The sequence below is a fragment of the Pholcus phalangioides genome, unplaced genomic scaffold, assembly GCF_987345545.1.
Source record: "Pholcus phalangioides strain wild (caught in Gottingen) unplaced genomic scaffold, Ppha-v1.0 ptg000013l_1, whole genome shotgun sequence".
Lineage (NCBI taxonomy): Eukaryota > Metazoa > Arthropoda > Arachnida > Araneae > Pholcidae > Pholcus > Pholcus phalangioides.
Window position 1 is genome coordinate 19,840,383 of NW_028301606.1, and position 13,456 is coordinate 19,853,838.

The following is a 13,456-nucleotide window of genomic DNA, read 5'->3' on the forward strand; positions in this document are numbered from 1 at the left end:
TGATGCTGATATGAGGGCCCTGCTTGTGGAATCCTTGATTTCTCCCCATCCGCCTCTATTGGCTTATAGGGCTTTATGGGGGGGGGGGGAAGAATAAAAAAGTCTGTGTTCATTCATTTCACAAATTTTGTTTTATAAAATTTCTTAAGTATTTTTTAATATTCCTTATTTACAATCTGTCCAGAAAGTAGAGTGCCAAAATTGTGCTATTTTTAAAATTGTTTGAAGCTACCTCAAACTTTAGCACTTTAATTATAAGAAGTCTAGAGAATTAAAAAATATGTATATATCATAGAGTTGTATATATATCAAGATAATGACTGATGAGATTTATTTTTTGCTTTTCCAGTGCCACCTAATGGAAGACAGACTTCAGAGTGCTGCTTTTGAAAGTGTAACTGATGGGAAGAGTGACATGAAACTTAGGATTTCGTGCCATGGACATGATGAAATTATTTCAACCTTGGAGCAACAAGTGGAAGAACAGGTACATCATGTTACAATGATCTCTTAAAAAAATAATTAATTGTGCTAAACAGTATTTTCTTGGAAAAGCTTCTGTAAAAAAAATTATTCTATTAGATCATTATTATTTGTTAGCTGTATATATAAATAGCATATCCTGACTGACTGCCTGATTCATCATTGCCTAGCTGAAACCACTGAAGCTATAAATATGAAATTTTATCAGTTGTTTTATTTCATGATGTGAAGACTCACTAGGAAGGGTTTTTTTCCCTTCAAAACTCAACCTCTAAGGGGTTTGTAAGGGGAGGGGGTTTAAATGTTATATAGAGAAATCATGCAGACCCAAAACCAATGAGGCTATAAATATGAAATTTGGATAATAGTTTCATTATATGATGTAGACTCACAAAGAAGATTTGTTCAAAATTCAACCCATAAGAGGGTCATAATGGGGTTCAAAGGTTATGTAGAGAAATCATGCCTGGGCAATTTTAGATTACCTAATCCATGCGAGCGAAGCCGTGGGTAAAAGTTAGTGTCTCATATTTGTAAAGTTTACAATTGCTGTTGTAATATCATGTAATATAAAGAAATATTTTTCGTTATTTATTTTTCTTTTATTTATTCTGTATTTTTCTCAGTTTCTTTCTTATGTGGAGACTGTTTTTTTTAATGACAGTTTTCTTTAACATTTTCTTGCAGAAAAAGCTTAGGATACAAGATGCTAAAAAAGTTGAAGCTAAAGCATCAAAGATCAAGGAGTGGGTTACAAATAAGTTGAAGGAAGTAAGTTTTACAATTTTCTATGTGAAGTCTGTAAAACTTAATTAGTTCATATAAATATATGAAATTATTTAATTTGTTTGTGTTAAATATTTGTACAATGTAAAATTTGAAAGAATGAAATGTTCCCATTTCAATGGAACAATTCCACTATGAATTAATTCTATCCATTCAAATTTTGCATTTTTTTTAAATTAAAATTTGTATTTTTTTTATGATTCATAATGCTTGATGAAAGAAATATTGATTAATAAAAATAATTATATAAACAAAACATTTAAATTATTATTCACTGGCTTTTTCAATTTTTTTTTCTGGCCAGTATTTTAGGTGTTCACTCTTATCTATTATCTAATGGCTGGTTTTCTGAGAAATGGTAAAAGGCTCTCAAGGAGAGCTACATTATTTTTATGTATCAAAATGATAACTATATCATGTAGCTGATTTTTTTCTCCTTCACTTAGCTAGAGGAGCAAAATATGACACTCAGGGAACAAAACAAGAAGTGTACAGAACAATTGGAGCTGCTGAGAAGCAAGTCTAGTCAGTTTGCACAAATGAGGCTTAATGCAGAGGTGATAATGACTCAAGTGTTACATGCAGCACTTGGGTATTATGCATAATTCCTGTGAAATTGATAATTTTTTAGTATTTTATAAATTTATCAACGGCCCTTGTGTGTGTGGGTACTATGCATAATCACCTGTAAAAGTGATTAATTTAGGGAAATTTATCAATCTTACCAAAATTCTTGATGATTATGCATAATAATCCACTTATGTATAATAACCAGATTTATCACATTTACAAAAATATAATTCATGGAATTTTTTAATTTATTAAAATAACTTACTGATATTTCAAATAATTAGTTGACATTGAAGCTGCAAGAAAAATTTCAAAATTTATGATAGACTTGAAGAGAGCTAATTATGATAGAGACTTTTGATCCTAAATACTTGCGTTTAAGGCTTTCTAAATGCAAGTATCAAGTTATATTTAGTTTATAATTTGTATACAATGAAACGAATACAGCTGAATGAAATAAAGTGCGAACATGATCCCAATGTACTTGGAAATTAACTAGCAAAAAATGGTGGCAAAATAATTGCAGCGAATTTTAAAGTCAACAGATTGTAAACCAGTATTACAACTGATAAGGTTCATGATACACTTTTTTTTACCACAGACTTAAGAAACTAACTTTTGAAATCAAATTCATTAACTTTCATCCATTGCACATTTCATTTATATACTTTTTTTTTCTTGATTGCTCAGGAAAAACGACCGTCTGAAGATGCTCAATCTACAGATAAATTACCTCAAGCTAAACCTTGTGCCAATATGAACAACAACAACAATAACAACGATCCATCATTCAATACTTATCCACCTATTGGAGATTTCAAGAAGCCATCAGCTTGGGTCAAAGGCCAACCTCATGTTTCTCCAGCGAAACCTCTCCATAAGTCCATAAGCCAGAAAATTGACAGTGCGTGTCAAGTTTCACTGAACAATTATTCAGATTCTGAAGAAACATTACAGTCTCTTCTTTCTTCATCCAAGATTTCTGGTCTGCCACCTAGCGTGCCTCCCCATTCACCCGCATTTTCTTCTTCTTCCTCATCTGTTGAGAAAATGAGTTCTCATCCTAAGAAACATTCTAGATCACTTCCTAGAGAAACAACAAGGAACAGTCCTGTGCCACAGGAATCAAGAAACTCATGTGAGTGAAAACAATGTATTTTGGTCTTTTATATTCATGGATAAAAGAGGGTTTCAGTCATATTAGGCTGTTGCACATAAATTTTCAGGTTTGATAGCAGGACCGGATTAAGATGTTTGAAAGCCCTAAGCAATTGAATGGTTTTTTGGTTCCCCCCCTTCCCCCAGTCCCTAAAAGTATATTTTACTCGGATATATATTGAATCTATAAATGAAAAAAAATAAAACTAAATGAATTTTTATATTTCAGAAGTAACTAATCTAGGGCAGAATTATGATTTGAATATTTTTGAGCCCAGACATTGAAAGTCCCTCCTCCCCACTTTTTTTTCTATTTGCAAAATCTTTGATAATATCTCTGGGATAATTTTTTTTTGGAGCATCTTTACAAGTTTTTAGAGTTTTTCTTTCATATTTTCAAAAAAGACAGACTTTTTACTTTTTTTTTCTTCAAAATCTTGTTAAAAACATTTAAAGTTATTTTCTCAGATCGACTGCTTGTTAGGATTTCACAAAGCAGCTTCAAAAGCAACCACTAAATCTTAGCATGGCCGATATTACACACAGATACCTTATTTTTGGTGAACCACGGTCACTGGGTACTTGTTTTTTCTGATACATTTTCGAGTTGCCATCTCGTACCTCAGAACCATACTCTCGCATGTCCGTTTGAGTGATTTTACAGTGTGAAGAGAAAGCAATAATCTATCCCATTATTTTGTAAATTCCTTGAAAAGTATGTTGGGACATACTATTGTCTATTTTTGGCTATTTGATTTAAAAATTATTTTTGCTAAAATACAGTATAATGCAGTGGCCCTAAACTGAAGTAGCACCTTCTGAAACTATACACAAATACCAGGCAAAATTCCCAATAAGGTGGCTGAAAAGCCACCGTATGCATTTGATCTGCTAATGACTCATAAAAATTTTTGCATTTCTAAGTTCACGTCCTTATTCTGTTAAACTTGGCTTACTCTTGTTGCGCATCTCACCTGAACATAGCTCTCGTAACAGTTAGATCTGTTTACAATTTGTGACAGTTAGTATGCAAATTGGTAGACAGGGAGGGGGGGGACTCAGAAAATTCAGTCAATGGGCCCTATGATGCTGTAAAAAAGACAACAAGCTAACTTTACAAAAATTGTATGAAATCTCATTCTAAAAACTCAGCATTAATGTGATCTCTAGTTTGCAATATTATTAATTTTTCTGCATTTGTTCCATTCTTTTGATGAAGGTCTTCAGCTATAAAATCAATCAAAAATTCTAGGATTTTCTGCCGGATGCTTGATGATGGAAAAAAAATTGTATTAAAAAAATATATAAATATAAGTCGCTCATACATTAAATCTATCATGATCGCCAAATGCTTTGTTGATTTTTTTTGAAGAAAAGGTTAGTAAAATGATACATTTTTTGTTCTTGATGAACTGAAAACCACTAAGGAAACACGAAGGTGTCGTATTGGTTGTCATAATGAGTAAAATCAATACTAATACAATTCATTATTCCTGACTACTGTTATTGTGGTGTTGCCTAGTTTGAACTCGTAAAAAAAATATCCATACTGGAGTCTACTTTGATGCTGCATCTACAGGGTGTCCCATGCATTCGTAAATAATTTCAAAATACATAAAAATTAAAGGCATTAGTTTTATTCGAATGGTGTTTGCAAAAGAGTTATTCTCACATAAAGGGGATTTTTTTTTTGGTACAGAAAAATACTTAGTTCAAACTTTTGTCAGTACAGGGCCAAGGAAAACAGTCTGCCAGGAATGATCAAATCTGAACCCTTCTTCAATATCTTCTCTGTCAAAAATTTGTGGCTGAGGTAAACTTCATCAATAGTGCTTTATCCACCAATTTCAACATCAGAATGAAAAATTTATGTAAGTGGCAGCAACAGGAAAATTTAGAAATGAGCTGTGAATTGTACACTCTGCATTCTATAGGACTTACATATTTCAAGTGATTTGTTTTGTGCAGCACCCTCTATAGACAAAAGTTTCAACTATTTTTTTTTATGTACCAAAAAAATTCCCTCTTCAATCAAAATAAATTTTTCTCAAACCACATTCAAATATACCACTTTCTCCAATTTTTAGGAATTTTTAAACAATGTACAAATTGATGGAACACCCATAATGCACTACACTGGGGCACTTTGATTAATGGTTCTTTCCTCACATGCAGGGATATTGTTTACTACTCATTTGTAATATTTAACAATCGGTACAACACAAACTTCATAGATATGGATGATTTTATATTCCTAGATTTCATATCCTCTAGATTTCATATTCCTGTGATTCTATTTATATGCTTATGAATACTTTTTTTTTTTTTTTTTGAATATTCAAAGCTTGTTCACCAACTGATCAGCATAGAACATTTGAAACAGACAATAATGCAATATGTAGTGGTAACAGCACAGCATTCAGCACTATATATGGCAGCCTAGATCGCAAACTCAAAATGTTGAATGTTGGAAGTGGACACTGGATGGGAAATGAAAGGCGTCGTACTGTTCAGACAAGCGAAGACTTGCACGACTATGCTGAAATTTATACTCCGAGTAAAGAGATGGTATCTGGTTTTGCTCATATGGCTTCTGAACAAGATTTGGATATTCGGCCTCCAACTCCACCTCTTCACAGGTTTCCATCTTGGGTAAGTTGTGTGTTTTTGCTTACTATAAGGGAGCATTTATTGTACAATACAGTAATGTTTTAAATTGAAATTTGAGTTTAAATTCATTCATCTCATTTCTGGCCATTTTGATATGTTAAATAGGTAGTAATTCATTTGATGCACCACTGCACCTTGCGGAAGGGTATACAGGAAAATTCAGTTTACTAGATGCCACAAATCCTGCTTGTAGAGACTGGTAGGATGGGACATGCAGAACCCTGAATTGATCACTAGTGTTTTCCTGTTCGAGAGAGGTGTCACTGTTAATTTGCCCTGGTCTACCCTTATGCAGATCATTCAACATGAAGTGATTTCGGGGGTGGGGTGGAGTTGAAATAGGTTGTAAAAGTTAATTCCAGGTGGAAGATATAAATAAAACCATGTGTAGATCATAAATGATGTACACAAGGTCGATATGCATGTTACAAGCATTCACCCTTTTCCTTTATCTCATGACAGACACGGTATAAGGAGAGGTTACTGTATTTTTTACATTTTGGTGGAATTATGGGTGTTTTTTGTCAATTTAATACTCATTTTCGAATTTCAGGAATCACGAATATATGAAGTTGCTGTGAATGGAATATCCCTATCTCATGATGCTCTGAATTGTCCAATGAGTTCAGGTGAGTTTTGGATAGAAATAATGTTGTGATGTCATACTATCTTATTATCTATTACTGTTTTAATCTATTTGGTAAAAATCAGACAATTTTATTTAAAATTCAAATGCATTACTAATCAATGATACCTTTAGTTCAGTGTAAACTTTAAATATATATTTAGAAATAGGATTTTATAGATGCTATGCTGAAACAGATCTTTGGAAGGAAAAGTTGTTTGCCTCTTCTGGGAATCGAACCTGGGTCCTCTTGCATACTCGGCAAGTGCTCTAATCAATACACCAGAGAATCAGCCTTCACTGCTTTATAACACACATCATTAGCTTGAAGCTAATAATGCGTGAAGCACCAAGTGAAGCAGCCTCATTTAAGTAATAATATCCGTTATGCAAGAGCACTCAGGTTAATTCACAGGGAAGGCAAACAATCTCCCCCAAAGATTTTTTTCAGAAAATACCAAAAGAAAAAAAAAAAAATCTCCCAGTAAATAGGGCAATTTTGCTGATTATGATTCTAGTATTAGAAAATTATTGGAGGTGTTTTTTTACTTTTTCTTTTCTTCCAGCCACATCCAATAAACCAAAAAAAGTTGCTGATGCTTACATGAATGGGTCATTTACAGATGTCAGCATTCCTGTCTATGCAATGGTGAAAGGGGTGAGTAAGAAAAACTGCCCAGTTCTTTTAATTTTTAAATTTTTGAATAATACTTGGAAGGATTTATATGCAGATACACGTGTTTTGTTGAAGTGTGGAAAGCTGGAAGTATAGAACAGTCAGAAAAGACCCCTCAGTTTTAGAAATTTGCTTTGGAATCAAAATCAAGAATCAACTGAGCAATTTTAAGTGAGAAATTTGTATCAGGTGATATTGTTGATAGTATGTCATAGTTTTGGGAAACAATACTGGTATTTTTCACCAGCTTCCAAGCAGTACGAAAAAATAAAACTTTCCAGATCAAAGTCCACTAAAAGTCCACTATATTTACCTTTCCCCCTTTAAAAGTATTGTCCAAAACCGAAAGTTATTTTACTTACATTACATTTTTTGTGGAATTTTGTTGGTTGCAGATACTAATATTTCAATGGAAAATGTTGTAAAAGTATATAACTGGATAATTTTGCAATGAGTCAGTGGTAGGTATACACTACCTACTTATTTCCCCAGACAGCAACAGTAGAATCAATCAGCAGTAGATAGTTTTGATCTTGAGCATTTTCTGCTCGCATGGTCTCAGACCATGGGTTGTTGTTCATACTACTTCTATGTGGGATAAGTACATTGACATTCATGATGACCATGTCATTGCCTCACAGTAGCAGTACAACAGAACTGAGGATTGTCTTCACAGCAGGGTGATGCTTAAATACAGCTTTTATAAAGTGGTATGAAGTGTGTGCTAATTGGTTGAGTGGTTGAGTGTGCTAATTGGTTGAGTGGTTGAGTGTGCTAATTGAGTGGTTGAGTGTGAGCTAATTGATGGTGCCCACTAAGAGTCCTGGTCTTGACCATTTTTAACAGTTCTGATGTGAATCAGAATGGGGAATTGTGGCCCTGATGAACTTGTTTAACTTTAGTGGCTTCAATGCAATTCACTATGCAGTGGTAATAAAACATGGTTCCTAGCAACCTGGAAAGTCAGAGAAATGAAAAATGGTCAGGAAAAAGTCAGTGAAAATTCAAAACTGTAGTTAGGGAAACATGCAAATTCTTGATAAAAGTTTGGGAAAAATTCTGTGAAGGGGGAAGAAAATGTGAGAAGTAAAACACTTTGCTGAAAATACTAAAAGAATAATTCAAGTTGTTGAATTCTCGCGTGTTTGTCTAGGCTTTAATCCTCATTTAAGTTTGACTCACTTTTGTTAGATTAGATCGAGGTCAGAATTTTCTGGGTGGGTCACCATAACCATTTCACACCCAAGTCTTTGTACCACCTTATCACAGGAACAGCTGTATTTTCATAGTACTATACAGTGTCATACTGGTAAAGAAAATTGTCAGACTGATACTTTTGCTATTATTTAATGATGTTTTGATTATCTATAATGTCCATGTGCTATGGAAGTAAGTTATCATAAAATTAAGAGAATTTATGGATTCAGTTATTTTTTATTAGCCCATTATTATGAGTAGATACAAAACATGTTCTTAGGAATTATATATATTTTTTTCATTCATAATGTTTTTAAAAATATTTTATTAATTGTATGTTTCAGCGTGCATCACAGATAAGATCAGTGCCATTCACGGGAGAATCTACAGACTCCTCTGACAATGACGATACCAGGGTTACGTCAACACACACAACAAGTGGTGATACAGAGTCAAGCGCTTCAACTGGCAGCCCTGGACGTAACACTAAAGGGAGTCTCAACCAATCTCCGGCAAAACACAGTTGCACGTCTCCTACCAAATCAGTCAAAAGAGGTAAGGTTATCAATCAAAGACTTTATACATTCTAAATGCTTCATAATCTTTCTGTTCTTATTGAATAGTTTGATGGACATGTCAAATTCACTTGCATGTGCTAAGATCAAGGTGTCTGATGCAATAAAAGCTAACTTTTTCTTTAGGCAAAACTCATGTTGAGATTGTTTCTTACATATTTCTATATTGCTTGCATTACTTCATTTGCAGATACTTCTACAGAATCTGTGTTGTCTGATGATTATGCTATTCCTCCAGATGCTTTTGCATCAGATTCGTACAGTGTGGATTCCTTAGAAGCAAGAAGGACATCATCAATCATTTCGGATCATCCCAGAAAAGTAGATTACTCAAACTGTGAAATTTGTTTCAAATTTATAGGCTATGGTTCAGGAAGTTATTGAAATCGTCAGCCATCTATTGAAATATTGTATCTCCAATCAGTTTTAATTTAGTCATAAATTTTCTGAAAATCACATTAGCCAAACATTATTAGTTCCCCTCTCTTCTGACAGTCAAATAATCAGTGTGTGAACCACTTATTCATTAGGCAGGGATTTGAATTCCAGTTAGACACTGAAGCATAGCCATTCAAGACTAACTCTTATGCAGCTTAGTAGTCATGTTGGTGTTGTGATGGTTTCGCATCATGAAAGCCCAGATTTGCTATAGAGGCAGCACAGTGGTGATTTGCTTAAATTTTTTTTTCTTGTGTTTTTCCAAATTTTAGGTGCAAACATGAGCCAGTCTACCAGGCCTGTAGCCAGAAATTTCATTCAGAGGAGGGAACAAAAGTGATAAAACAATATAGATTTGGCTATCTTTTCCCCCTTTTTTTCAGCAATTTTCTCACATTTTGGAGGGAAACAGATTCCCTAAGTCCCCACCCCCCCCCCCACTTTTTACGGCCTTGTGAGTCTGCTCTTCGAAAAAGTCTTTCCACAGTTTGAGCAGGCTCACCCACAAACACTACGCACACCCACAAAGTTTGTACACCTGCTACTCTTACTTCCAGTTTGAGAAAATAGAACTTCCAGTTAAAAGCAACCTATACTTATAATATCAAATTAAAAGACCATCATTCATTAATTATTGAAAGATAAATGGAAAATAATTTTTTAAAAAACCACAAGAGAAACTAGTATTATTTGGTCAAAATAAAACAGCAGAGCTGGATTATGTAGAAATTTGATAATATATTGCAAATAATTAATTTTTAGACTGTTCCTATTTGAAGATGAAAAAACATAGTTATATATTCATAGTATAAATGTTTTCTATTTTCACCTATTTTTTCATAACTATAAATCTGTGGAGTGAAACTAGTGTTTTCATGCTTATCTTTACTACTTACCCCACACACCAACTCCAGCCATATCACTATTTTGCAACTTAGGGGGTCATTCGAGTATTACGTCAGCATCGGGGGGGGGGGGGGGTTGGATTTGCTGACTTTCGATGACGGGGGGAGGGGGGTCAATGTTTTGTTGACTTTTGCTGGTAAGGGGGGGGGGTCAAAAATGGCTGAAAATCTGCTTGTGTAATACTTTAATGGCTTCTTACTGCCATTAACAAGTTGGGTTTGAAATGAAGGCGCCATCTATCGGTAGTCACCTCAAGCTCTTTTGGAAAATGTATATTGTTATCTATATTCTTCCCCAGTTCGAACCTGGGATCTGACAGCAATGTTTACTGTGGTAGATAAGCATTTTACCAATACATCATTCGTGCGCTTATGTTTATCCTAAATGGATGATTCTTTTCAACTGTGGGAATCATTTTGCATTTTATGAATGAATTTTATTTGATGTTCTTCACTTATTCAAAATGTTATGTTGTTAACTATTCGCAGGATGCTTTGGAAAAAAGTGGCTATCTGACCAAGCTTGGTGGGAAACTCAAGACTTGGAGGCGGAGATGGTTCGTTTTGAAAAGTGGAACACTCAGTTACTATAAAACTCAGGTATTAGACACAGTATTATTTATATAAACAACCGAAGTAAAGATGTATGACTGGATGCCTAATTATACAAGAATGAAACTTAATTTTCCTTAATGTTCCAGGGTGATGTTGGCAGAAAACCACAAGGTCAGATTCAACTAACAGATGTATGTCGTGTTAATAGAGCTGAGGGGGCATCTACCTTTGAAGTATATTTTTTTTCTATTTATTTCTTTTGTGCATGCATTACACTGTATCCGGTTCAAATTCCTATATTTTTGAGAAGTTCCTACACTTTACAAGAAGTTTGAAAGAAGTTTTTGTAAAAGAAATCAGTGCACTTCTTTTGTTTGCATGGATGATATTTGATTGATAGAGTTGAGTTCCATATCCTCTGCAACATTTGTGGAGTGACAGTGGTAATAATATCCATTACTCTGACGTGAGGGTCTTGCAGGTCATGGATAATTCTGCTGCAAATACAGAAGAAATTTAGTGGGCAAGTGAATATGGTGATTAGGGTTGCCAGTCTTATTGCATCTGATCCATCAGTTAGGGAAAGTTGTGTTCAAAAATGATCAAACACCGAAGAGGCCCAGTCTTGCTAAAAGATAACATTGGGCTTGTAAATGTTGCATTTAAGCAGTGTAAGTAATGGAGCTTTTAGAAAATTTGTCCCTCCCCTCCCCCCAACCTGTAAAATTGGGAACCTTAAGTTTTTCCAATATTTACACCCTATATGACAACAGATTTTTAATGGCTGTTTGAAATTGGGAACATTTGATCTGACACCCCTGTATAACAGAGGTTCTTAAGCTGGGGACCATATGGCTTCCTTGCAGTCCTGGGATACTAGGGTGCCACGGATGGCAATTGGGTGGAAAAGGAGCCATGACAGGTGGCTGGTGGGGGGCACAGAGAGCTGTGAAAATTTTTCAGACGTGAAGAAAATGTGACTACTTTTAAAATCACTGCCCAAAGAGTCAAAGCCATCTCAATACATTTTCCCAGAAGCCTAATATCCACATAGGGCCTACTTGGGGAGATCTGGTGCTATGATTTTTGGAAAGTAAATATGTATATATGGGGTCCTGAGAGCATCACTGGGGTTATATTCATATATCAGGGTAGAGGGTCCATGCTGAAAAATCCATTAGGGACCCACATAGAACTTCATTGAGAGGGAAGCTCACTGAACTAAACCCCAGGGTTAGAAAATCGAACCTTGTTTTTTTAAAAAAAATTTATTTGCTATAAACTTACATTAAGAAATCAATTCAGTGAGCAGAAAAAGTCTCACCATGGGTGAAAAAGGCTGAGAAGCACTGCTGTAACATGATTGCTCAAATTTATGATATTTTCTATTATTGAAACAAAGAAAAAACCATTATGAAATTGTTGAAGTTCTTGAGCAGATTCCACATTCTCCCTGAAATGAGAAGATAATTATTAATACACACGGAATTGTACGTTTACATTTGCTATATCATAAGTCTGCTGTCACGTCAATCTCCTTTTATAAAAAATTAAAAATATTTTTTAAAACATTTTTCAGATTGCAACATCAAAAAGAACATACTATCTGACTGCAGACTCCAACTGCACTATGGAAGATTGGATAAGAGGTAAATTTAATTCAGTTTACATGCTGCCACTCATTTTTATCCAACAAAACAATTTCAATTTGATTTACTCCAGAGTGCCAGAATTAAGAACTGTTCTCTAATTTTGAAAAATAATTTTTCCCCGATGCAGTTCTCCAGAATGTAATTAGGAGGAATACAACAAATCTAGCTCTGAGCAAAGAAGACAATAAACCATCAATCCAAGGATTTCTTACTAAGGTAGTTGCTAATATTTTTTATATGTTTTTTTTTATATGTTTTTGATCACATTCAAATTTATATGAATTCGTTTTGAATTTTAGTTTTTGAAAAATTGTCAAAATCCTTTCTTTTATTCTTACTAAAGGACAAAATTCATCTGTTTTTTTTACTGCTTCATAATTTTGGTGTCTTGTAAAGGTCATTTGTTCCACTTTCTCCTTGCAATGTCATCATGTTATTGGAGGGAAAATAATTAGTAAAAAATGGTAAACACTTTTTTGTATTTTAGGTTAAACATGGCCATTCAAGAAAGTGTTGGTGCACATTAGTTGGAAGAATGTTTCTGTATTATAAGACGCCGAATGAAAATGTAAGTACCAAAAATATTTCTGCATTTATGGAATTAACAATATGAGAGAAATATTTGGAAGCTTTCTTTATTATACCTACTTAATGGTGTAGAAAAAGTTTGTGCAGTTGGTGCTTACTGTATGGAGTTAATAAATGGCTTGTGAAAAATATAAGGGAGATCTCGTTTTTCAATAAAACTATTTATATGGTCGATATCTTTTTATTTATAATTCTATTGAAATGTTGAAAATGATATCAATTTAATTGAGTGATGCATATGTAATGGCTATTGTCTGAAGTCTGGACAAAGTATGAAATAAGGGAACAGTTGGACAGATTTTTGCTTTAACTTATAGGGATTTATCAAAAATTTGTATAAACTTCTGAAATTGGTTAAAAAATATTAACAGAAATGAGCCAATTTTCATAAATGAATCAAATAAAAAAATCCATATAGTGAGTCATTAAAATTAATTTTTATGGCATATTTGTATATTCGCAAGTCTCATAAATCAGTGTTCTTCAATATTTGTCGACTTGTGGACTGGTGAGATTAATTGTAAAATGTCACAGACTGGCATGAATTGGAAAAATAATTGACAAACCGGCAAAAAAGA

The 13,456-nt window shown here is 33.9% G+C and overlaps 1 protein-coding gene across 3 annotated transcripts in view; it reads left to right on the forward strand.

Annotated features, from left to right (window-relative positions):
- Nucleotides 1–13,456, forward strand: part of LOC149078741 (uncharacterized protein CG43867) — a 102,237-nt gene that overhangs the window by 26,714 nt on the left and 62,067 nt on the right. For all 3 annotated transcript variants that reach the window (XM_089240841.1, XM_089240842.1, XM_089240843.1), the window contains 14 exons: nucleotides 350–487; nucleotides 1,171–1,254; nucleotides 1,716–1,826; nucleotides 2,530–2,977; nucleotides 5,342–5,649; nucleotides 6,221–6,296; nucleotides 6,859–6,950; nucleotides 8,510–8,720; nucleotides 8,931–9,061; nucleotides 10,573–10,683; nucleotides 10,785–10,871; nucleotides 12,218–12,287; nucleotides 12,418–12,506; nucleotides 12,778–12,858. In XM_089240841.1, the coding sequence (XP_089096967.1) occupies nucleotides 350–487; nucleotides 1,171–1,254; nucleotides 1,716–1,826; nucleotides 2,530–2,977; nucleotides 5,342–5,649; nucleotides 6,221–6,296; nucleotides 6,859–6,950; nucleotides 8,510–8,720; nucleotides 8,931–9,061; nucleotides 10,573–10,683; nucleotides 10,785–10,871; nucleotides 12,218–12,287; nucleotides 12,418–12,506; nucleotides 12,778–12,858 (2,037 nt within the window). The remainder of the gene's footprint in view (nucleotides 1–349; nucleotides 488–1,170; nucleotides 1,255–1,715; nucleotides 1,827–2,529; nucleotides 2,978–5,341; nucleotides 5,650–6,220; nucleotides 6,297–6,858; nucleotides 6,951–8,509; nucleotides 8,721–8,930; nucleotides 9,062–10,572; nucleotides 10,684–10,784; nucleotides 10,872–12,217; nucleotides 12,288–12,417; nucleotides 12,507–12,777; nucleotides 12,859–13,456) is intronic.